Raw genomic sequence first — 26,441 nt, forward strand, 5'->3', positions numbered from 1 at the left:
TCAAGTACTTTACATGTGCTTTATTGTGTTAGTAACATCACTATAAGTGATATAAAGCTGTTATTTTTGTATTGGGATGGTATTTTTTTTTTTTTTTTGATATTTTGAATTATTTTTATATTTTTCATTTTAATTTTTGTTAGTTTTTTTTTAAATGTTTATAGTTTATTTTAATTTGTTTTAGTTAGTACATCAAGTTAAACTACATGAAGATTAGATATGTTAAAATAAGTATATATTATAATTTCAGATAACATTTATTTTGAGCAAAAAAGTTTTTTTTTTAATGGTTTTAGTTTTAGTTAACAGTTTTAAACAGTTTTTTTTATTAGTTAAGCTGTTAAACTGCAAAGAGTTAAACTGTTAATTTTACATACATTACAAGGTCCACAATACAAAGCCCACAATAGTGTACTTAAGTGTTACAAGAAAAATATGGAAATATTCTCTTTAATTAGTTGCATGGCCTTTTATTTCATATTATATTATCTTCAAGTACAGTTGTTTAAATATACTTTTAAGATTCAATACAGTTAAGTGCATTTCTTTTTCACAATGCCTAGTCTTTTAAAATTCTGTGCGCTTATGAAATAGTTTTGACTATAATAAGAATTCATTTTAGATTAATGCCTCATTTTAAGTAAATAGCCTTTCAGTTTTAATGGTAAGCAAGTTGGCATTCTTACAAATCCAGTTACACAACTTTTTTGTGTGTGATTGGCTCCATCTTGTGGTGACAAACCAGAAAATGTTCACCATGATGAGAATTATATATATACTGAAACTTTGCTATAGTGTCATGCCTACCTTTAGAACTTTAGTTGCATGAAACCTGCAAAAACAATAAATAAACAAATCACATATTCACGCACAAATATATAAATAATTGTGCAAGAAGATAAATAATTCATAAATAAATAAATTCACCCACCAATGCAAAAATACTACAACAAAACAAATGGTTGAGGAAATGCAAAAATGTTAAAGGTGATGAAAAATTGAATTATTTTATTCTATATTTCTGTTTTTCTTTAATGATTAATTTATTTCTGCATGTAGTTGTGTTTTTCTTTTTCCTTATTGCAACATGTTAATGAGAGGGTGTCAATCGAGCATCAGTAGGCGGGATTTCTGACAATTTCAGTGCTCTAAGACTGGAGACTGTATCATGGCAACTTACGCAGTCTCGTTCCCTCCTCTCAGGGAACCATGGTTATGTTATTTAGCCAGAGACGTTCCCTTTTGAGATCGGTTAACTCTACTTTGCATCAGTAGCTGACACTATGGGGATCGTGTAATATCCCTCCGTATTACAGCGACTGCCCAGTGACAAAAGTCACAATAGAAGCCAAACAGCAGCATGCCAAAGACAGGCTAACCCAATACTCCCAATAACACTCAAGCCCAAGAGCAATACGTCACACTCTGGCTAGTGGACCTGTCGGAAATCACTAGAGAAATACAGCTGGTAAGAGCACAGGGGCAGCACCGGTGCTCAGTAAATGCATAGAGAGATGATGACAGCATTGCTGGCATCAACATAACTGCACAGTCAGTATATTATATTCGCACACATGGCAGTGAGTTGTCGGCTATACAACCTGGTCAAAACCACCTCTTACCAAGAAGGGGGCGTAAGCTAGGCCTATATGATATATAGGCCTAGCAATACCCTTGCACAGACAAGACAGACAGATTTCAAGATTATAAAACCTAGCAAATGTATTCTGAGAAACCCATCCTGCGGCTAGACAAAGCCAAAGCCACGAGGACACTGAGTGGGCCCAAACCCCAAACGGGAAAGTCTCACCTTGGGAAGTGTAAGCTAAAGCAATTGCCTCCACAATCCAGTAAGATAGTCTCTGTTTTGAAACCGGCAGACCCTTAGTGCAGCCTCCGAAACAAATGAAGACCTGGGGCATGAACATAGCCATTATACACCGTTCAGGCATAACATTATGAGCACTGACAGGTGAAGTTAATAACACTGATTATCTCTTCATCACGGCACCTGTTAGTGGGTGGATATATTAGGCAGCAAGTGAACATTTTGTCCTCAAAGTTGATGTGTTAGAAGCAGGAAAAATGGGCAAGCGTAAGGATTTGAGTGAGTTTGACAAGGGCCAAATTGTGATGTCTTGACGACTGGGTCAGAACATCTCCAAAACTGCAGATCTTGTGGGGTGTTCCCGGTCTGCAGTGGTCAGTATCTATCAAAAGTGCTCCAAGGAAGGAACAGTGGTGAACCGGCGACAGGGTCATGGGCGGCCAAGGCTCAATGATGCACGTGGGGAGCGAAGGCTGGCCCGTGTGGTCCGATCCAACAGACGAGCTACTGTAGCTCAAATTGCTTAAGAAGTTAATGCTGGTTCTGATAGAAAGGTGTCAGAATACACAGTCCATCGCAGTTTGTTGCGTATGGGGCTGCATAGCCGCAGACCAGTCAGAGTGTCAATGCTGACCCCTGTCCACCACCGAAAGCACCAATAGTGGGCATGTGAGCATCAGAACTGGACCACGGAGCAATGGAAGAAGGTGGCCTAGTCTGAAGAATCAAGTTTTCTTTTACATCACGTGGATGGCCGGGTGCATGTGTGTCGCTTACCTGGGGAACACATGGCACCAGGTGTGGCACCCAAGCTGGCGGAGTCAGTGTGATGATTTGGGCAATGTTCTGCTGGGAAACCTTGGGTCCTGCCATCCATGTGGATGTTACTTTGACACGTACCACCTACTTATGCATTGTTGCAGACCATGTACACCCTTTCATGGAAACGGTATTCCCTGGTGGCTGTGGCCTCTTTCAGCAGGATAATGCGCCCTGCCACAAAGCAAAAATGGTTCAGGAATGGTTTGAGGAGCACAACAACAAGTTTGAGGTGTTGACTTGGCCTCCAACTTCCCCAGATCTCAATCCAATCGAGCATCTGTGGAATGTGCTGAACAAACAAGTCCGATCCATGGAGGCCCCACCTCGCAGCTTACAGGACGTAAAGGATCTGCTGCGAACATCTTGGTGCAGATACCACAGCACACCTTCAGGGGTCTAGTGGAGTCCATGCCTTGATGGGTCAGGGCTGTTTTGGCAGCAAAAGGGGGACCAACATGATATAAGAAAGGTGGTCATAATGTTATGTCTGATCGGTGTATTAAGACAGTGTCCTAAGATCTAGTACGACCCACTAGCAGTTAGTCAAGGTGCAGTCAGTTTTACTTTTCAATATCAATTTAGGCCAATCTACATTTTTATGTAACTGACTTATAAAAGTTATGAACAGTCTTAAAGAAAAAAAATTGATAACTAACTTGTAAGACTAGTCTTTGTGGTTTATGCAACCGGCCCCTGCTCCAATAGACGAAATTAGCTGGAGCACTCAACATTCGCAGCCTCTTTTACTGTAACGATTTTAAAGGCTCAGGGAAGAAGAAGGGGGAAACCGGCGAACGTTCAACATAACTTTAATCATAAAATAAACAAATAACAAAACTAAAGTGGCAACCCCACTTATGACTGCTGCTTAAACTAAAACAAAACAGCAACATAATGTCCCAGAGAAACACAGAGAAACAGACTTGTGTGTGTAGGCGAGTTAAAAGAAGAAAGCTGGCAGTGGAGGCAAGGTCCTGGAGTGTGGCAGGGACTCCGTCGCTGGCTTGCTGGGGTGCGGTCGGATCTGCTTGGGGAAGCGCTTTGAAGTCTTGGATCTCACCACTGGCTGTGTGCCTGTCATGCCACCGAGATGGGCACTGGGTGGACAATGGCCTTGAACGCTCTGGTTAAGCAGCTCCAGTGCGTCTGGGCAGGAATTAGTGATGGAGTATTTTATCTGTCTTATAGAAAACAATTGTAGAATTAGTTTGCTTACTATAAAAACCAGAAGTGTTTTGAGGCCTCTTGGCCTACGTGACTGTAAGGGTCAGATGTATCTGAGATGTTAGCTTGGCCACTAAGCATATTTTGCTGGTAGTTTTCCACCAGACAACAGGAGAATGTGAAATGAATAAGATCATTATTAAGGGTGTCATGTGAAGGCTTTGTGTCTCCAGGGAGTGTTGATTGTTTTTGATACAATGTTTCATTTTGCCTATGAGAAAGGGTTGACCATCAATTGGCAGAATTCCACCACGAGAGATTTAGTAAAAAGATGTAGACTAGTTGGCAGTTGGCCACCCTTACAAAGAGAATTATCTCTTGCATAAGCAACACCTGCAGTTTAATTGGTGAAGTGACTGGTGAAAATGTTGGGGAGTACTTGGGAGACTCCAGGAAGAGAAAGGGAGGAGAGCACCTGTAAATGAGATCATGGGAAAAAAACTGTAGGGGTGGATCTTACACTGTTTTAACAGATAAGAAAAACTGTGCCCTAGCTAGAGAGATTCAGATGTGGAGCTGGTGTAACGGAGGCCAGCTAGTAATCGCTGTGTGAGTAAACCTCACTCCTCTGATCTCAAGAGATGCTCTAGTGACTGACGCTAGAGGTTGCAGCCTTTAGCCTCCTTGTTAGAGCGTCCGACTCCCACACCGGAGACCCAGGTGTTAAGGCCCGCGCAGAGCGGGGCGAGTAGGACCTGGATGAGGGGTTACATTGGTGCAGTGACCCGGATGGGAGTGAGGTTTAGGGGGGTGAGTGTAACGGAGGCCAGCTAGTAATCGCTGTGTGAGTAAACCTCACTCCACTGATCTTAAGAGATGCTCTAGTGACTGATGCTAGAGGTTGCAGCCTTTAGCCTCCTTGTTAGAGCGTCCGACTCCCACACGGGAGACCCAGGTTTAAGGCCCGCGCAGAGCGGGGCGAGCAGGACCTGGGTGAGGGGTTACACTGGCATCTCACTTTGTTGCTTGTCAATAAAGTTAAACTCCTGGGACCTGGACATTCGACTCTGAGAGTTTCTTTGAGACCAGAACTGAAGAAACATCGAATTTGCCACAACAGTAGCTCATGGCCTGCTTCTGAGCCTCCAAGAACCTTTCAGAGCACGTGCCCACGGCATAGCCTCAGCAGTTGGCTCCGTCGACAGATGAGAGAAGCGAGACTTCTCTGGCATGGGTCCAGGTCGAATGGAGGGTGCGCCATGACCAGGAGACCAATCCAAGTGTCCACTTCCTGGAAAGAGCTGTGATTCCAGTTGTCCTTCTCTGAGGCCGTTGTGGGTATCGCAATGGTGGTGGGAGGAGGGCACGAAGGGGCAGCAGAAACAGCATTAGAGAGTCTTGTGCACAGCACTTCGACTGTCATCTCCTCACACTGCTGACAGCCGGGTCTGTCAAGAGCCATCTCGCCGTGAGCGCAAGAACTCTGAAGGGGATTGGCAAAAGAGAGTGTCGTCCTCTCGAGTGCATAGATCTACGGCGACGGAAAAAGATTCTGAGGCAGTGACGGCCCAGAGCTGTCTTATATAGCAGATGGCTCCGCCCTTCACACGAGCACTCAATTTTTACTGGTGGCCAGTAAGTTTTACTGGATTGATGTAATAGGGCTTCTGTATTCCAGGAGAAAGAGGTTTCCCAATAGCTTCAGCTACTGACGCAATGTCGAGTGAACCGTTTTTGAAAGGGAACACATTGTTCAAGTTGCCGGACACAATTAAATATAGCGCTGTCCATTTAAAATGAAGAGACAATTCTATGTCTTTTACATCATAATATATTATAAAATTTCTATAAAGATATTTATTGTTGTGTTATAAATAATAAAACAAACACGTACGTATGTGTTAAACCGCAAGCATAAGGTTGAGGCAACACATAGAAATAAAAAAAATAAAAAAGGGCCATAAAATAAATGCTTCAGATAAATACGTTTCATTAACTTTTGATAATCTACCGGTTACTGATCTAGTTATGCAACTACGCATATTTGTAACCAGTTTTTCTCACAAGCACTTTTGCTAATTGTGGTACAAAAATTTGGGGATCTTTTTTTAATGTAGTGTTTTTGCTCTAATATATAATGTTTATTATTATTAATTTATATTTTTAATTGATACAGATTTTTGATTTTGATATATTGTTTGGACATTTTATATTTCAAAACTTTTTTTTTTTTTCACCTGTTTTATTTTCCTTGTGGGGTTTATTATGGAGGACCAGAAGTTAAAAATAAATAAATACATATTAAATATAGAAAAAAAAAAAAAAAATACATGAAAAAAAGTAATACAAAAATAAATTCAGGATTCAGTTTTATTAAAAATGAATAATATTTGTTTTATCAAGTCATTTATCCCTTTACTTATTTATTTTTATTTTCTTGCAGGTTTGGTCCTCCATACCCCATATGACGTTGCAAAATAAACAAATTAGCTCGCCAAATCACGTATAAAATAAGTTGCTCGATATTAAACTGCAATGCAAAACGTTTTCCAAATAGTCAAGAGTGTCTAATTTAATATAACACTACATCACATAACCATCTTGCCACAGCAGTCAGTGCGGTGTAACAGTGGGCGGGGCTACGCAGGATTCGCCGTTGTCGTGATGGGCGTGACTTTCAGGATTTGTCATTGGACTTCCTCCTCACGCTTTTCCTCACTGAACGACTGTTTGGACGGTTGTGTTTCACTTTAGCAGCTTTGGACCGAAAAACAGCGGGATCTTTTCATCATGGGGCTCAGCAGCGATCCGATCTACCGCAAACTGGAACAATGGTACAAATCCAACGCAGGAAACCTCAACATGAGGGAGATGTTCGAGGCCGATCCTGACAGATTCAACAAGTTCAGGTGAAACACACATCAAACGCGCTTCCGTTGCGTGCACGAGCTCTGATAGACATTCATACTGATGTTTCATCTCAAGCGTGTGTCAGCATCACATGTGCCGTGCTTCACTTAGTAGCACTTACATCTGGATTATTAAGGCCTATATGAGCAAATCTCTTATATAGAACACAGTGTATGTACTATTTTAGTAAGATAGTATCTTAATGTTCAATACAATGCAATATCAGGGCATATATTAGTGTATAAATGCACATATCACGAGAGTGCGCGTTACATGTTACCCTTGATTTCCACGTTGATGTTTGCAAGGTTATTGCCACATCAGGCCAATAGTCTGGAGCTCCAGGTTCCGCCCTCAGCACTGTTGCACCTGCTTTATATCTTTCATTTACTCTCATATAATACAATAATAGCATTTTTAACTATTTATCTTTGCTTTAAATCAGTATAAACATAGCCATGTTAGCAGCTACACATATAACAAGGTCATTCATCGATCATATGTGTTACAACTGTACATGCTCTTATGACACGGCTCTTATGTGGAATCATATTTATATATATATAATAGTTTCTGGTATGACTACATTTCATTAAATGCACGTGATCAGGCATTTCTCAAGTGCTTATGCAATCTCTTAAAGTTGTGTCACATCCTCTACTGCGATACTTCTGTAAATGTTGCATGTTTACACTACTATATTTCTATATTTTAAGAATTTATGATCTGTTCTGGATTAAATTCTAATGTATTGAGTGTTCATAATTAGTATGCATTCATTCTCAGAGTAGAGTGTTTTTATAGGGGTTGATCAACAGAGGGCGCTATAGCAGTATGTAGTACGTGCCTTCCTGCACACTCACACACTGCAGGGCTGAATCAGTGCGGTGAACTGTGTACTCAACGTGTAGCGAGTGAATATATTTATTACTGATATTAATACAATTAATTAACTAAGACCGTTCTGATGATGGAGAACGAGCACGAGTTTGCGCAGCAAACGTAATAAGGTCAAATTATGGCGTAAGAGTCCAAATATTAGGCTATAAAAATAACAAAAAATACATTTTGAAAGCTTATTTGTGACCCTGGACCACAAAACCAGTCCTAAGGGTCATTTAAAAAAATAAAAATAAAAAATGAATAAATAAGCTTTCCATTGATGTATGGTTTGTTAGGATAGGACAATATTTGGCTGAGATACAACTATTTGAAAATCTGGAATCTGAGGGTGCAAAAAATATCAAAATATTGAGAAAATCGCCTTTAAAGTCCTTAGCAATGCATATCCACTCACAAAAATATTTTTTTTTTGATATATTTACGGTAGAAAATTTACAAAATATCTTCATGGAACATGATCTTTACTTAATATCCTAATGATTTTTTGCATAAAAGAAAAATCGATAATTCTGAACCATACAGTGTATTGTTGGCTATTGCTACAAATATACCTGTGCGACTTATGACTGGTTTTGTGGTCCAGGGTCACATATGGAAAATAACTGCACAAAACTATGTTTGCCATAATACAGTTTTGTAAGCGATAGATCAGGGATATACATTGCGGTGGTATTTTTGTATAACTAAATTTTCAGATTCATGTGACATACTGCAGTTTGAGAGTGCTGTGTGGCTGCTGGGCCTAATACGTTTTCTGAAATGGCTCATTTAGCTTTCCTCATCTGTTTATTTGACTTTCCCAGTCTAAATATCACTAAGATCCTGACACTTGCATGTATACCAGGCTTGAATGATGTTTCTGGATTATCCATGCTGCGCATGAAGCAGAATTAAACAAATAATAATACAGCTTTTGTATATCCTAACCGTGTGTGTGATCTCGTCTTCTGCGCAGTCTGGAGCTGGCAACAGATGATGGAGACATTCTGCTGGATTACTCCAAGAATCTCATCAGTGAAGAAGTCCTGACAATGCTCTTCGACATGGTACAATTTTCACATCACAATCGACTCTTCAGACTACATTTTCACTTCACAAAGTCATAGTAGAGGGCATTACTATTAAAAAGCTGTGTAGTATCGGAGCTGTTACTGTAATCTCTCTTTAGTCCAGCTAAGCATCTTTAAACCCCTCATGTGTGTCCATCTCCAGATGTTAATTGGCTTAATGCATGTGTCCTAAAAGCTGCTGAAAATAGACTGTGTATCAGGTGAACCGTGTCACTGGGACACACGTGTGTGGTGTAATGTTTACATAGTATGACTTTAAGCCCAAAGTACTTCAGTTTTTTTTACAGTGAAGTGCATAACCTTTCAAAGTATATTTCATTTGATAGCGTGCCTGAACACAGGCGTTCGACACATGCACTCTAGAAAGCTTAGCTCTAGTTTCCATTGGTCCATTGGTAAATGACATTGGAAAACACTGTGTAATGACAAAGTCCCTTTAAGACAAGTCATTTCACTCAGCGGCCATCTTTGAAACGCCTCTTGGTCATGCAAGTGTAACTCCTATCTCTTTAAATGGGGAAACATCAAATTCTCCAAAGCTGTTTGCCAAGCTTTCGATTAAATTTCATTTTTGAAATTACCAGTGAAATCTGACAACAACTGTCTCATAAATTTTGTTTCTGAATGCTCGAATCATGACAAAAAACTGTATTTTTCAGACTGCTGAAAATGCGCATGCGCAGTCCTAAGTGTGCGTCTCTATAGGAAGAGCGCTTCTGACTGTTTTTATAGGAACCAGAGCTTCTAACGGCCGCTGCAGTGACACGATGACTTTACCCAGGGTATCCCTGGGGCATTAAAAAGCATTAAAAGTCATTAAATGGATTTTGCGAAAATTAAGGCCTTAAATGGCATTAAAAAGCATTAAATTTTATTCCTACAGGCATTAATTTTTTTTAGATAGTTTTGAAAGAAAATAATACCAGTTTATATTGAATAAAGCCTAAATAATTAATAACTTTGATTTGCTGTCGCAAAATATGTACATTGGTGTGATACACACACGGAACCAGTTTGGTAATTGCCTCCGGCCGTTGCAAATTTGCCGTAACGCCGTTTTGGACAGCGGCGGGCTGGGACCTGGAGACGGAAGGTTGAATCAGTGTTGCCAACTTAGAGACTTTTCAGACCCCTTTTGCGACTTTTTTCCAAGAAAGCGTATTGTGACGAAAATTACGTCATGCGGACGGCTCGCGGCCGGCCTCACACCCCATCCGCGTGCAGCCCAAATTTCGAGACCGCACAGACAGTGCGCGCAAGCAGGACAGAAGAGTCCACTAGGTGGCAATACGCACGGTACTGAGCACAATGTGCAGTCGTCGAAGAAGAGTGTGTAAAGAGCGATTCAAAAACAAGACGAGTAAACTCAGAAGCATGCCTTCTCCATCGCTTTTTGATTCCTGTTCTCTTGGTGTATCTTCTGAACTATGTTGCAATGGTGGATGCACTATTTTTCTTCTCCGATCCTGCCCAGCGAATGTCCTGTTGATGACATGATGTCTGGTAAAAGTATAGAAAAAATTATACTGCGCATGTGTCGAACTTGGTCATCCGCGCGCATCCGTGGTTTAGTATACTTTTGAAAGATGCGCGGACGTGTTCGGGCGCGGAAAGTGAAGTATACCTGGGCCTTAACGCTTGTCAATTAGTCCGGGATAGGTGTATTTTTTTTGAAGAGGCAAGTGAAAGAGAATTTTACTTGCCAGGCCGGGCAAGGACCTGATTAAAACGTCAATACCAATAACAAAAAAACGCGAGAATGACTGATTTTATTACATTTACTTTAAGTGGCGATCCATAGTGGATAATAATAGGCTGTATAATGTAGTGACGATAACAAGGTTGCCCTGTTGAGGCTCACGCACCATCTTGAGGAGAAATGGAAACATGAGCGAAGCACACACAAAAAGAAGTTTTTATAACTTGATACAGGTAAACAAAATCACACGACCAAGAATGCTGTTTTCTTAAATAGGCTACCGTCATGATTAAAAACATGACACTGATTTCATACAACAGTTCAGTTAACAAATAGTTAATATTAAGTCACTTATGTTTTAGAAGGACCATTGACTGTTTTTGTTCTATTTTAGCAGCAAAAATAGTTTAAAACAAAGATCACAGCAGAACCATAGCGCAACACTCAGCCTTGTTTTCAATACTGAATGATTGAATCGGTTGAGTCAAAGATTAAATGACCCATTCATAAACAACTGCCTCATTCTTGAATGAATCAGCCATTGGAATGAATCGTTTAAATGAATGACTCACTTATTAATAATATATACATATGTATATGTGTGGCTTTAAAAATTGGCATTAAAAAGCATTAAATTAGATTTGATGAAACCTGTAGAAACCCTGTTACCAATCGGTGATTGGCTCTTATTTAGAGGCAGGACTTATTCCGCCATATTGCATGTTGCACTTTCTCCCATTCAAAGCAATGCGAGTGACGTGTCTTGTGTTATTCTATAGTCTTTGGAATGATCACAACGTAATCAGATCTCAGAAGTCCTATAGCTTTAGCCAAGCGGCATGTCACTGTCACTCTGAGATCTACGTTGTCTTATGTTGTGTTTGGGCTCGTTCGAGGCCACCTGCTCTAAATAAAGTTATGTCATCTCCTATGGTTTACTAATGTTTCACAAAGTTACAAACTAAAACGTGGTGTAAAAGCATCATGTGTATACTGTTTACACATTTCCATACAAATACTTGCTTGTTGTCCTTTTCAATGATACATGACACAAGTCTGTCTGTTGTGTACTATGATTTTACAGATCACATTTTCATGTAAAGAGGATATTTTTTCACAATATGAAAATAGAGCACTATGTCAGCAAATTTAAAAGCACTTGTTAAGTGATGGTCATATTCCCTATATTTACTGCAAAGCCAAGCTTCTAAGCTTTAAAACGACACCTATTTTGTGTTTAAGGAAGTTGTTGTTAAAGGGTTAGTTCACCCAAAAATGAAAATTCTGTCATTAATTACTCACGCTCATGCCGTTCCAGACCCATAAGACCTTCGTTAATCTTCAGAACGCAAATTGAGATATTTTTGTTTAAATCCAATGGCTCCGTGAGGCCTACATAGGGAGCAATGGCATTTCCTCTCTCAAGATCCATAAAGGTACTAAAAACATATTTAAATCGGTTCATGTGAGTACAGTGGTTCAATATTAATAGTATAAGCCGACGAGAATATTTTTGGTGCGCCAAAAAAACCAAAATAACGAATTATTTAGTGATGGCCGATTTCAAAACACTGCTTCAGGAAGCTTCGGAGCATAATGAATCAGCGTCCACAGTTCGGAGCGCCAAAGTCATGTGATTTCAGCAGTTTGGCGGCTTGACACGCGATCCGAATCATGATTCGACACGCTGATTCATTACACTCCGAATCTTCCTGAAGCAGTGTTTTGAAATCGGCCATCACTAATTAAGTCGTTATTTTGGCGGACCAAAAATATTCTCGTCGCTTTAGAATATTAATATTGAACCACTGTACTCACGTGAACTGATTTAAATATGTTTTTAGTACCTTTATGGATCTTGAGAGAGGAAATGTCATTGCTCCCTATGTAGGCCTCACAGAGCCATCGGATTTAAACAAAAATATCTTAATTTGTGTTCCGAAGATCAACGAAGGTCTTACGGGTGTAAAACGGCATGAGGGTGAGTAATAAATGACAGAATTTTCACTTTAAGTAATATGATAACTTAATAATGTCTCCGCTTTGGATTTAAGAGGTTAACGATTAATCGATTAATGGATCGTTAATTTAAACCGCAATCGATTATGGGAATTCATGTAAATTTACATCCCTATTAGACACGGTGTAAGTGAAAATGGAAGTATACTTTGGAGCCTTTGAAAATATTTAACCTGATTCTGTACTTCCTGTCTTCAGCCAATCAGAGTAGCAACTGAGAACTAAATCACTCTGATGCAGCAGATTTCTCATAGTAATCACAGCAGGACAAAATACACAATTGGTGTATTTATAGTTCTTTGTATGTATGTTAGCACAAGTCACATGAACTGATTTCTGTCCCTGTCTCATCATGATTAGGCACGATCATTGGGTGTTGAAGCCGCCAGAGAGAAGATGTTTGCAGGAGAGAAGATCAACTTCACTGAGGTAATATCTCAGTAAAAACATTTCACCGTGAATGAACATAAACTGAGCAGTTTGGGTTGAAATGTCAAGTCCTCTTGTGATACACTTCTATAATTTGCTTCTGTGTAAATTTCTATGGAAACACAGCAGAAAGTTGTGACCCTCAGTTTCCTCTTTATCTCACTGGCTGTTTTGAAACTGCAGCATGTATTCTCTTTTTTTGGTTATGGTAAATGATATATCGGTAACACTTTAGTTATGGTCCAATTCTCACTTAAAACTAGTTGCTTATTAGCACGCATATTACTACTAGAATATTGGCTGTTTATTAGTACTTATAAAGCACATATTAATGCCTTATTCTGCATGACCATATTCTACATACCTTAATCCTACCCAATAACTAAACTTAACAACTACCTTAATAACTATTAATAAGCAAAAGTCGTTAGTTAATAGTGATAATTGGACCCTAATGTAAAAGTGTATATCAATTAACACCTCAGAAAGACATAGCTGACAAGAAACGGTTACAAATTAAACAAATGTCAATATACAAAGAGAGTATAGTTGCTATTAAATCTCTGTTAAAACGAGGTCTTGGTATGTTGGTTTGTAGGGTCGTGCTGTTCTCCACACCGCCCTGAGGAACCGTTCCAACACTCCCATCGTGGTGGACGGTACAGATGTGATGCCGGAGGTGAACAGAGTCCTGGAGCAGATGAAGGGCTTTTGTCCATGTGAGTGAACATGCGTGTAACAACAACCCACTGTCAATTTATTGCATTAATTCGATTTTTAATGCATTTAACGCACTTGCCCCGCCCCAGACCTATGTAGTTCATCTGACATTACATACAGTCGATTGATGACAAATATGATGCAGGGCAACAACTCACTGCATAATGAAGCCTATAGAATGCAGTCAGAAATTCCCTAAAATTCAAGAAATGGGGCAAAAATTCTCCTTTTTGAGTTTTTGTCTTATATTTAGATTATATGAGTTAAGCAAAATCAACAACATAAACCATAAAACCAAATAAAATCAAGACTAAGATTTTAACTCACTAAGACTAACAGATCTAAAAATTATGAATAGGCCTGAGAAAAAAGATACATTTTCAGAGATGACTTGAATACAGATAGGAAGGAGGAAAACCTAATTGACTGAGGAAGCAAATTCCACAGCTTAGGGGCAAATATGAGAAAAGGCTCTATCACCTTTAGATTTCAAGCGAGACAATGGAACGGCTAATAGTTTGTCAGAGGATGATCTGAGAGTTCTTTGAGTAGAGTATGGACAAATAAGGTCTGAGATATAAACTGGAGCCAGACCGTGCAAGGCTTTAAATACAAAAACTAAAACCTTGTAATTAATTCTAAATTTGACCGGTAACCAATGTAAGCGTGCCAAAATAGGGGTGATATGCTCACGTTTTTTCATTGCCGTCAAAAAGCGAGCTGCAGCATTTTGATCTAATTGCAAACGTGATAGGGAAAACTGGTTGATACCAGCATATAAAGCATTACAGTAATCAAGCCTTGTTGAAATGAAGGCATGAATAACTGTCTCTAGGTCACCAAAAGATAGCAAAGATTTCAATTTCCGTAAACCCCTAAGCTGGAAAAAAACTAGCTCTAACAACAGAGTTTATTTGCTTGTCGAATTTTAACAACACCCAGGTTCTTTACATAAGTGTGGATATTTGCTTGCAGAGGACCCAAACTGGGAGTCAGACCATGTACCAAATAAAATGACTTCAGTTTTGTTTTCATTTAACTGAAGAAAATTTCCACCCATCCAACTTTTGATGTCTTTTACGCAGGCTAACAAATCAGATAAGGACTTAGACCCAGGTTTTATTGACATGTACAACTGAGTATCATCAACATAAATGTGATGTGGAACCTTATGAAATTCAAAAGTGTAACGTAGGCGGAGCATATATAAGGAAGATAAAATCGGGCCTAAAATAGAGCCCTGTGGCACCCCGCCCATAACAGAAGCAGGCGATGAATGAAACTGACCTATCTCCACAGAGAAACTCCTCTCAGTAAAATAAGACTCAAACCACTCTAAGTCACAAATACCAACCTCAGTTTTTAACCGGTTTAAAAGAATGCAGTGATCCACTGTATCGAACGCCACACTTAAATCCAATAATACCAAAACTGCACAATTTCCAGAATCTGCAAATAATAACAAGTCGTTAACCACTCTTAACAAGGCCGATTCAGTGCTATGCTTAGATCTAAAACCGGACTGAAAAGGATCCAATATATTATTCTCAATTAAGTAAGGGGATAACTGATATAAAACGGCTTTCTCCAATACTTTCGATAAGAATGGCAGTTTCGAGACAGGTCTATATTTATTAAGATCAGATGGATCCAGATTTACTTTAAGCAGTGGATGAACCACTGCATGTTTAAAACAAGATGGAACAGAACCTGTTTGATAAAAACAAAAGACTTGTTGGACTTCAAGCGGCGCTACACAGACCGATCGGTGTATGACATCAAAATACAGCCGTCTGCTCTCGCGCTCTCGTGATACTTTGATGTCATACATGTCATCGGTCTGTGTAGCGCCGCTTCAAGTCCAACAAGCCTGAAGAGAACCATTTACTTCACTCCTGAATGAATCAGCCGGTTTGAATGAATCGATTTAAATGAATTAACAACTTAATCATTAAGACATTTACCACCACCTACTGGCAGTTTTAATTTCTTATTTAGAGTCTAATTGAACAAAATATAGTTAAAAAGGTATAGTTCACCCAAAAATTAAAATTGTCATTATTTAATCAACCTTAATGTTACAAAAGTTATTGAATCGAATAAAATATTTCTTTCTGAAGCTACTTTTTGTAATGTCTATTTGATGCTTTACACAATAATGACTTCTAATTATTTTGGGGGGTAATTTCACAGCCAGAATTGATGTGCGATTAAATTGCACTTAATTAGATTAATTAATTGCCACATCATGTAATTAATTAAATTAAAAATTTTAATCGCTTGACAGAATATTGGCTGGAACCAATTTAATGCACTCCTTCCAGCAAATCAGAATCAAGTATTCAGACAGTCCATGGTATAAATAATATTAAAATACATAAGAAGGAACATTTAAGAATACCAGTATTATTGAAAACACCAGTATCCATACCAGTATGTTTAATGAAATTATAGTTTAAAAATGGGCTAAGGTAGGGTGACCATATGTGCCATTTTCCCAGGACGCGTCCTGGAAAATGGCACATATGGTCACCCTACCTTAGCCCATTTTCCTGTCCAGGATTTCTAAAATGGCTTGAGCCCTTGCCTCTTTAATCGTGAAAGTGGTCATATCGATGTGCCCCCGGAACGCGATTTAGGAACGCGATTTCTACACGGAGGTCTGTGCAAGCCGCTGTTCTTATTGACAGTCTTCATGCAATGCATTAAAAATGTTGTATTTGCAATGCTTTGACCGTTCTCTGTAGATCCAGCCTTCTCGCAAGCCACGATTGGTCGATTATGTATAATGCACGCTATTGATCAAATTATTTTTCAGTCATTACCTTGCGCAAATATGAAAACAAAACCAAATATAATATTACCGAATATTGACATTGCGCATGTGTGAATTATTTTGCAGAAAGTGCGCAGCGGCGAGTGGAAAGGCTTCAGTGGTAAAGCCATCACTGATGTAGTGAACATCGGCATTGGAGGTTCTGACTTGGTGAGTTTACCATGAGTTTCTTGAGAGCCAGTTTCCACACATTGTAAATTAACCGATGATGGAGATTTGGTTATCTCCTAGTTGGGCAGCTTAATAAAACTGTCTATTATAGTAATATATATATAGTAAATGGTTAGTTACGCTTATATCAAGTGTTTCCTCTTCCACTGTGTGATTCTGTTTGTTAGATATTCTCTCTTTTAAACCAAAAGCTAGGCCTCATTATGTCAAATCTGGTAATCATAAGCAATATAGAGTGTGGAATAATGTTTGTTATGATTGGTTCTTCAGGGTCCTCTGATGGTGACTGAAGCTCTGAAGCCGTACTCTAAAGGAGGACCCAATGTGTGGTTCGTCTCTAATATTGACGGGACGCACATGGCCAAGACCCTCGCCCAGCTTAACGCTGAGACCACCCTCTTCATCATCGCTTCAAAGGTGACAACCTGAATACCCTATTCTGAGATAACAGTAAAGGGTACAGTCTTGTACAGCACTGTAGTGTATGTTAAACAGAATTCATTATACAAATTGTACTTGTTGAAGTACTTAATTTCTTAATATTTTTTGTACTTTAGACATTCACCACCCAGGAGACCATCACTAACGCTGAGACGGCCAGAGAATGGTTCCTTAAGAGCGCTAAAGATGTTAGTACCTTTACAAACTGCTGTAACTGTCCTAAATGGAAAGTTTCCATTGGTCTAATTCTGTGTTTGTATGTTTTCAGACATCGGCTGTGGCCAAACATTTTGTGGCTCTTTCCACAAATGCAGTAAGTACATCATTATGTCACCGTTATGTCAGTGTTAAAAGTAAATTGGATTCATCTGTAAGGAACTTACATACATTTCCTGTCTTCTCACCAGCCGAAAGTCAAGGACTTTGGTATCGACACCAACAACATGTTTGAGTTTTGGGATGTGAGTATTCTTAACAAGCATATTACTGCACGAGAACGTAATGACTGATTGCATGATTGCTAGTAATGTTTAAATACTCTGGCATATTGCTTCTCAAAAGCCCAGACTGTTTTTCTGCTCATGTTTTAGTGGGTCGGCGGGCGCTACTCACTGTGGTCGGCTATCGGTTTGTCCATTGCACTGCACATAGGTACGTCTGCTGTGCGAACGGTCCCTTAAGGCCTAAAACATGCTGTATGCAAGTATGTGAACGCAAACACTTATAGCTATGCTACTTTGATTTGGTGTGTTGTACATAAAACACAATTCAAATATGTGTTGCATTCTCTGCATCACCAGAGGGGGAGCTATAACAGGCATTAGCTTAACCAGTCTTCTATGGTCAGTTTGTTCTTTCAGATCAACTACTGTCATTTGGAGCCACAGATTAGAGCTTCTCTGAGCAAGTTAACTAAATAAACTGGTTTAAAATCAATATTAAATCATAATTGACCCCATCTACTTTCTTAATCCATGTTCTTGGCACTAATCCCAAAAATACGGTTTGTTTTTATCTTTCATCAACACTGAATAAATTGTTATTGACTAAATTTTAAGTTTATGTTCCAATAGTAAAATGTCTTTAGCAGTCCATATCAATTTGACCTCGTAATGACACTGACATTTGAAGGTGACTACATCACCCCCTTGAGTACTGAGGTTTCCTACCGTCACAGTAACGTATGAATGCACCAGAAATATATACAGTATACGGGCAGCACGCTTCCTATGTTTTGGTCAAACATTCATGTTTATGTACTTGCGTACAGTATGTTTCTGGCCTACTACTGAACTACTGCCTGAATCAAATTTGAAAGACCACTAATGCAGCATCTTGTACTAATAGATTGTTTATGTTTTTCTGTCTGTTAATGTTCCAGTAACTTTATTTGTTGTCGTCTTGTAGGTTTCGACAATTTTGAGCAACTTTTAGCTGGTGCTCACTGGATGGTAAGTACAATTATAGTATTCCAGTATACAAGAGGAGAATAACTCTACACTGCACACTGTTTACCTCAGAGAGTTAAAGTGCTATTCTAAAGGTTCTTAATTTTGTTTTGAATGTCTCCTAAAATAGGATTACATGCATCTAGGGTTGCAAAATTCCGGGAATTTTCAAAGCTGGAAACTTTCCATGGGAATTAACGGGAATATATGGGAATTAACGGGAATTAATGGGAATAAACAAGGAATTTGCAAAATTGCAGGTTAGCCTATAACAGGGTACTTAAATGTAGTTGAAAAAAAACATCTTGCAGCATAATTTTGGTTAAAACAACCAGATTTAATGCAATTTCAGTTGAATTTTTACCCTGACATTCACACAGCACACTACTTACTGCAGGGCTATTGAGGCCACACCCCCTGCATGCACTGTGCATTCCCCCAGTCCGTAACATATACATTTGATCAAAAATACAGAAAAAACTGAAATATTGTGAAATATAACCACAATTTAAAATAATAGTTTTCTATTTTAATATATATTAAAATATAATTTATTTCTGTGATCAAAGCTGAATTGTCAGCATCATTACTCCAGTCTTCAGTGTCACATGATCCTTCAGAAATCATTCTAATATGATGATTTGATGCTCATTTATCAATGTTGGAAACAGTTGTGCTGCTTAATATTTTTATAACCTGTGATACTTTTTTTCAGGATTCTTTGATGGATAAATATTTAAAGAACAGCATTTATTTAAAATAGAAATCTTTTGTAACGATATACACTACCGGTCAAAATTTTGGGTTTTTTTTTTGAAAGAAATTAATACTTTTATTCAGCAAAGATGTGTTAAATTGATAAAAAGTGATACTAAAGTGATATTGTTAGAAAAGATTTATATTTTAAATAAATGCTGTTCTTTTTAACTTTTTATTCATCAATGAATCCTGAAAAAGTATGTTTCCAAAAAAATATTAAGCAACACAACTGTTTCTAACATTGATAATAACTGAGTATCAAATCAGCATATTAGAATGATTTCTGAAGGATCATGTGACACTGAAATAAATAACACACAAAAATTGCTGCAATAAAAATATTTATTTTACATATTAACTAAATTAGAATTAATTGAATGCGAAAAAGAAATAACTTATTTCATGTTATGACCAAACAAAATGTGTATATTTATGTTTGTATATGATACATTTTATATAAATATTACACATTTATATACATTTCCCAAAATTTCCAATTAATTCCCATAAATTCCCGTAAATTCCTGTTAAGTTTCCAAATTGGAATATTTCCAAAATTCCCCAGGTTAAGTTCTGTGGGAAGTTTCCGGAAATTTACCGGAAACTTTCCGCCCCTTTGCAACCCTACATGCATCCAAGGTCAAAAATCATTTTAATTTTCTTATAATATACATTGCAGCATCACTTCCTTTCTCACAGGCCCTGTTTAAACCTGGTATTAAGGTGCATTTTGGTTGATCACAAGTGATCAATGCTAAATACAGGTGTAAACGGGGTCTAATATGTTTTGAGCTTGTCCACTTTTTACCACTTCCAGAAGTAGTCAAAAACGCATTCGACTGGATTGTTTTCGTATTGTAAACGCTCATGTCGTCAAATGTGTTCGAACTGCCATAAAAGACGTCTACTCTCCGCCTACTGACCTAATGAGTAAACATTATGGGGAGCGCGCTAACCAGACGGGATTTAAACTTTGTCGGCAAAAGACCCAAAAGGTTTGAAGACAAAAAATGTACCAAGCACAATGTTCTCTCACCATTTCTGATTTCTAACACGCACTCACAGTGTTCCCCGGTCTTGCATCTGTCAGAGTAGAAAGAAAGCTGATGCTCTTGGTGTTTTTTCGTCATCTCTGGTGGTGTTCATATGTAAATTGCGTGAGTTTATTTTGTCCATTAGATCGAAAGATCTGAAAAAGCCCATACATTTACTCACCCATAGACCCCCCCCCCTTCGAAGAAATCAGGACAGAAGTGGTTGAAAGTGGACAAAAGAGACAAATTTAAAACACTAGGTGTAAATGGGAATGTGTCTCCTTAGTCCACTTGTGATCCGATCGACCAAAACACATCTTAATACCAGGTGTAAACAGGGCCACAGTGTCTGAAACGGTTTGATAAACAATTCGGTCTCTCTAAACCCCTCCTTTCCGAGAGCCGTCTCTGCACTGATTAGTCAGTCTGTTGTGATTGGTCTACTGCTTACAGCACGTGTCAAAAACCAAACACCCATTTCCATATCTGAATTTCAGCTCTGGATCTTCCCCGGCACTTATATAAACGGTGATGTGAACGGTAATGATGCCGTTGGTTTTACTGTATCAATCACATTTTTTTGGAAGTGCATCAAAGTGGATTTGCTTTGGCGCCGCAGTAAACAGCGTCTTCTCGACTTGATGATAACACTAACCAAACTCTTCTGGTCTCAGCTACAACTACAGTGTTTGAGGGCAGGGCAAAGTAGACATTGTTTGCGGGCAGCCAATGAAGACCATAGGCGGGTATTAGGCAAATTTGTTACAAAACTATGTAGGTCCAACAGAAAGTGAGACTTGAATTACTGACGACTCGTTTCAGGCAGTTCAGATTCGCTTCTTTCTTTGGAAAGACAATAAACTCTGTTTATCTGCACTTTGATCTTTCAAACTTTGCAGACCTTTTACATTCACACACAGCTATATTACACACTACATGAAATGTAGTGGCATAATAGGGGCACTTCAAGTGTTTCTGGGAGTAACCTCTCTGTGCTATTTTTCTTTTAGGATAACCACTTCCGCTCGGCCCCTCTGGAGAAGAACGCTCCAGTCTTGCTGGCCCTGCTCGGCGTCTGGTACGTCAACTTCTTCCAGGCCGAAACACATGCTCTGCTGCCCTATGACCAGTACATGCACCGCTTCGCTGCGTACTTCCAACAGGTTGGTCTGATGACGTTTCAGGAAATGACATCATAAATGTCATTGTTTCTGATAGGACACTTTATTGAGTTTTCATTGATCTTTCAGGGAGACATGGAGTCCAACGGGAAGTACATCACCAAGTCTGGCACTCGTGTGAATTACCACACTGGACCCATCGTGTGGGGAGAACCAGGAACCAACGGACAGCATGCATTCTACCAGCTCATTCACCAGGGTCTGTGATCCTGAACTTCCCCTATGGACTAGTTCCTTGTTTAATTGACATGTTAATGCCCATTTGTGATGCGTTTATCATGATAGATCTTTCTCTCTGCAGGCACTCGCTTGATTCCCGCTGACTTCCTCATTCCTGCTCAGAGCCAGCATCCTATCAGAGATAATCTGCATCATAAGGTGCGCCGACGGTCTATGTGTTTCTGAACACGTCTTTGTTTACTGGTTCTCTTGGGCATCTGATGCCCCAGATGATGTTTCATGTTATTTGAACCAGTGTTTGTCTAAGTGTAACATTACACGCTCTCATTTTGTGAATATGGTAGATCCTGATGGCGAACTTTCTGGCGCAGACAGAGGCTCTGATGAGGGGAAAGACCTCTGATGAGGCCAAGAAAGAGCTCCAGGGTGCTGGGATGTCTGGGGATGCACTGGAGAAACTCTTGCCCCATAAAGTGAGTGATTCTTTACTTGAAAACCATGTGTCCATATATAACACTTTGGATGGTATCTAAACTAGGGTCTGTTTAGAGGTCTTCAACCTTGCTCCTGGAAACCCACTGTCCTGCAAAGTTTATCTCCAACCTACTAGAGAGCAGAGTTGAAGACCTCTGGTTTAGAGTGGTGGAGCTGGGTCCTGGTGGTTAGTGGACATGCTGTTACAAATGTGCTTCCACCAATGTGTTATGGTCCAAAGGTCATACAGTAAATTTCGTTTGAGCAAACAATGCTTGCCAAGACTGCTTTAATTTGCTTTTCCCAGCCATGTTCCTGGAAGCACTCCAACAGTACACATTTTTGAAACTCTTCCTATTCAAACACACCTAATATAACTTTTCAGACAGTTAACAGCAGTGTGACTCCATAGTGTCCTGTAAAATAAGATAAGGCTGCATCCAAAATCTTAGGTACATCTTTTTGAACTTAAAGGGATAGTTGACCTAAAAATGAAAATTATCCTATGATTTACTCACCCTCAAGCCATCCTAGGTGTATATGACTTTCTTCTTTCAGCCAAACACAATCTGAGTTATATTAAAACATATCCTGGCTCTTCCAAGCTTTATAATGGTAGAGAATGGGGCTCAAGATTTTGAAGCCCCAAAAAATGCATCCATCCATCATAAAAGTAATCCATACAAGGGTTAATAAAGGCCTTCTGAAGTGAAGTGATGCATTTAGTAAGAAAAATATCCATATTTATAATTTAATAAGCTATAATCACTGGCCTCCGGTAACAGCCTTATGCAAGTCTAGTTTTGATGGAAGAGTGACCTCTGACCCCATGTATGACGTAATGACGAATGCAGAAGCTCAGAGAGAGCAAAACAAAACATCGGTCATGAATTAGAAGTCTAAAATGAGAATTTTTAAAGAGAAATGTCGGAGGATTTCGATATAAGAGAAGAGGAGCTTGAGTTTGTTGCCCAGCCCTATTTGTTTGAACCGCGAGAGGCGTTTAAGCTTACGATACTCCTACATCCTACGTCATGCGTCGGGTCAGAGGTCATTCTTCCGCCGGACTTGCGTACAGCCATTACCGGAAGTCAGTGATTATAGTTTATAAAGTTATAAATATGGATATTTTTCTTACAAAAACCCATCGCTTTGCTTCAGAAGGCCGTGGAATCGATTTTTTATTTATTTATTTATTTATTTATTTATTTTTTTTTTTTTTTTTTCTTTTGGGCTTCAAAATCGGGCCCCCCATTCACTCCCATTATAAAGTTTGGAAGAGCCAGAATATTTTTTAATATATCTCCGATTGTGTTCATCAGAAAGATGAAAGTCATATACACCTAGGATGGCTTGAGGGTGAGTAAATCATGGGATGATTTTCATTTTTGGGTGAACTAACCCTTTAACTGTCATGTGACCAATAACATCAGTTGCATCTCTTACCCTTCATTTACGAATCCTCTCCTGTGGCCTTATGGGACGGAAAAGTATCCTTTGTATGCGCACTTCAGAATCTTTCCGGAAGTAGAAGTACTTTTCTGCCTACGTTTTTGCGAAACTGTGACATCGGGCATACTACTCTTTTCGTATTTTTATTATTTTTTTTTTTTTTGTGTTCGGAAAAAAAATACGAAATGTTCGGATACAGCCTAACTGTTTGAAGCCTTGTTGTATGTGGCATTTCATTCTGACTGAAATGGAGAGTAAAATTGCAGTACATGTGATCTGTTTTTGTATAATGAAATACAAAAACTTTTTTGTAGGTTTTCCAAGGAAACAAGCCAAGCAACTCTATCATCTTTAAAAAACTTTCACCCTTCATGCTTGGTGCGCTGGTTGGTGAGTATCAAATATGTTATACCAGTACTTGTTTTTGTAGATGTGTGTGTTTTGTAGACCCTATGCTCATGGTATGCTGTATTTGTTCATGTGTTTCAGCCATGTATGAACACAAGATCTTTGTGCAAGGTGTGATGTGGGATATCAACAGCTATGATCAGTGGGGGTGAGTCCAATTCAAAATATTTTGCAACTTAAATTTAGGTCCAGTTCATTCAATAAAAATTGATAGATACCACAAATTAGCCAATTAGGGCTCTTGAAGATGTGTAGGATGGGACTTTATTCATGAGGGGAAAAAAAATCCATTGGTTTGTGAAATTTTGCCGCTCTTTACCAGAATGAAGCAATTAGATTAGAGGAGCCAAAAAAGAATTGAGCTTGGAAAGTCATTAGCAATTTATTACATTATGCTGTGAATTATTTAAAAAGACTTTCAGAGAGTTTCGGGCATCTGTACATTTATAGAGAATGATACATTTTTTCTGTCCCATCAGAGTGGAGCTCGGCAAGCAACTCGCCAAGAAGATCGAGCCTGAGCTGCAGGACGACGCAGAGGTTCATTCCCACGACTCTTCCACCAATGGACTCATCAGCTTCTTCAAGAAGAACCGCTCTTAAATGTTTCCTGACTCCTCGGCTTTAACCCCACCTCTGCTGCCCCCTCATCCAATGAGATTAGTGAATTATGTTTTAACGCTTGGCATAGTTCAGATGGTAAGCCTAGACAAGGAGGATGAGCACTTTATGTCTGTCATTATCTATAAGCCATGAGATTGTGTGTTGTGTAAGATTTGACTGTATTCATGTATCTGTGGACCAGTATGAGACGACTGTATCCGTATGCACTGCACATACTAGATGGATTTCATCTTCTCCTTTGGACCAGCGAACCACAATAAATGTATTATTTGACACTTTCCCTGGTGGTTTATTATTTTTGTTCAGCAAAATGTATTCAGTGATGACCAATTAAGTGTCCATTACATGAACCTGCATATATTCCAGATCCAGAACTGGCACCTATAGAATTGTTTTCGTAAGCTGTTTTAGGGTACATTTACATGACAATGGTGTACTAAAAACGGAAACGTTTTTTCCTTTGTTTTTTCCGTTTACAGACGACAATGTTGTCAAAAGGATCCCCATTTACACAGATCCGCAGAGAATGACTGAAAATGCTGTATTCTGCTGTCAGGCCAGTAGGTGGCGATGTCACTTTGTTAAAGAAACATTACGTGCCTATTAGGGGTGGTAGAAAAAAATCGATGCATCGCGATTCTCTCTGAAACGATTCTGAATTGATTCTGAGCTTAGTTTTTATTCAGATGCACGATGACGCCGAGTGTGCTTTAGAAACACCGTATTCTGCTTGCTTCCAATTCCTCACACAAATACACCACTCAAACCTTCCATAAAATAATCTTTCATAAAGTTCGGAAAGATTGAAGCAAATTACAAGGACATTCGCGGGCTTCACTGCACAGGATGCGTTGTGAGAGACGCTCGCTTGTTAAGGCTGATTTATACTTATGCGTCGGACCTACGCCGGAGCCTCTGCGCCGTAAGCATTGTGTCTGTTTTCATGTATACTTCTGCGTAGTTGTCCGCGTCGAAGCCGAAGAAGAAGCAGCTTGTCATGTACGTTGTCAGAGAAGCTTACAAATAGGTAACGACTTTTGTTGCAGTTTGACTGAATGTGTCCCCTGAAACAGTGTTTTTTCATTCATATGGAAGTTGAAAACGCGCCAGTTTTTTTGACCTGAGGGAGGGGTTCTAGCAGACCAATAACCGATTGCGGTCCGCGTAGAATTGACGCGTTGTTACATTTTTGAAGAGGTGCACGTCAGGCTACGTCGTAGGCTACGCGTGCTATACACAGCCTACGCCGTACACTCGACGCAGAATCAGCCTTTAGTTACACATGCAGTGCGCAGTCTCGACTCTCTGTATTTTCCTTACAAATGCTCTACGAAGGCATCATTTATGTCGTTTGGACTGCAGTGGACTTATATATTTAAAATATGAAACTCACTAACAGAAGACTGCTGTCAATTTCAAATGCTCACGCGCGCTTTGTTTGTGAAGAGTGCTCGCGCAATGGCCTTTTCAGACAGGACGCGGAATAGAGGGTATGGATCTATGGCAAGCCAAAAGGGTCAGAATTACGCTATAGATTAATCGCGTTTACAGTCAAACGCAGTCAAATACAACGTTTTAAACAGGTATTTGCACCGCAAAATACAGCGTTGTGATTACAAACGCCGTAAAAAAACGTGAAAATACGTCAATGGCGCCGTATTTAACAGCGTTTTAGTGTGCATGAAAAGCACTACTTTTTACGCCGTTCATCTTGCCATATGATGCCATAAAAAACACCGTTTTGGTTGCACAGAGCGCGCGTCTTTTACAGCGTTTTGCTTATAGTATAATGAGTCACGCCCACTGATTCCACAGCCAGTAGGTTTGAACGGTTTTCACCCAATCAATGGTAAACTGAGACAGACCAGA

At 39.2% G+C, this 26,441-nt stretch overlaps 1 protein-coding gene across 1 annotated transcript; it reads left to right on the forward strand.

Moving 5' to 3' along the window:
- The first annotated feature begins 6,571 nt into the window (after window positions 1-6,571).
- On the forward strand, window positions 6,572-24,852 carry gpia (glucose-6-phosphate isomerase a). Its single transcript, XM_051883849.1, has 18 exons — window positions 6,572-6,723; window positions 8,583-8,673; window positions 12,776-12,844; window positions 13,443-13,559; window positions 16,464-16,550; window positions 16,842-16,988; window positions 17,129-17,200; window positions 17,281-17,325; window positions 17,420-17,473; window positions 17,603-17,663; window positions 18,420-18,463; window positions 21,264-21,416; window positions 21,504-21,633; window positions 21,736-21,812; window positions 21,959-22,087; window positions 23,855-23,930; window positions 24,030-24,096; window positions 24,428-24,852. Exons 1-18 carry the CDS (start codon window positions 6,605-6,607, stop codon window positions 24,549-24,551), a joined length of 1,662 nt encoding a protein of 553 aa, XP_051739809.1. The 5' UTR covers window positions 6,572-6,604; the 3' UTR covers window positions 24,552-24,852.
- The last annotated feature ends 1,589 nt before the right edge of the window (window positions 24,853-26,441 follow it).

This window comes from Ctenopharyngodon idella, chromosome 24 (assembly GCF_019924925.1).
Source record: "Ctenopharyngodon idella isolate HZGC_01 chromosome 24, HZGC01, whole genome shotgun sequence".
Lineage (NCBI taxonomy): Eukaryota > Metazoa > Chordata > Actinopteri > Cypriniformes > Xenocyprididae > Ctenopharyngodon > Ctenopharyngodon idella.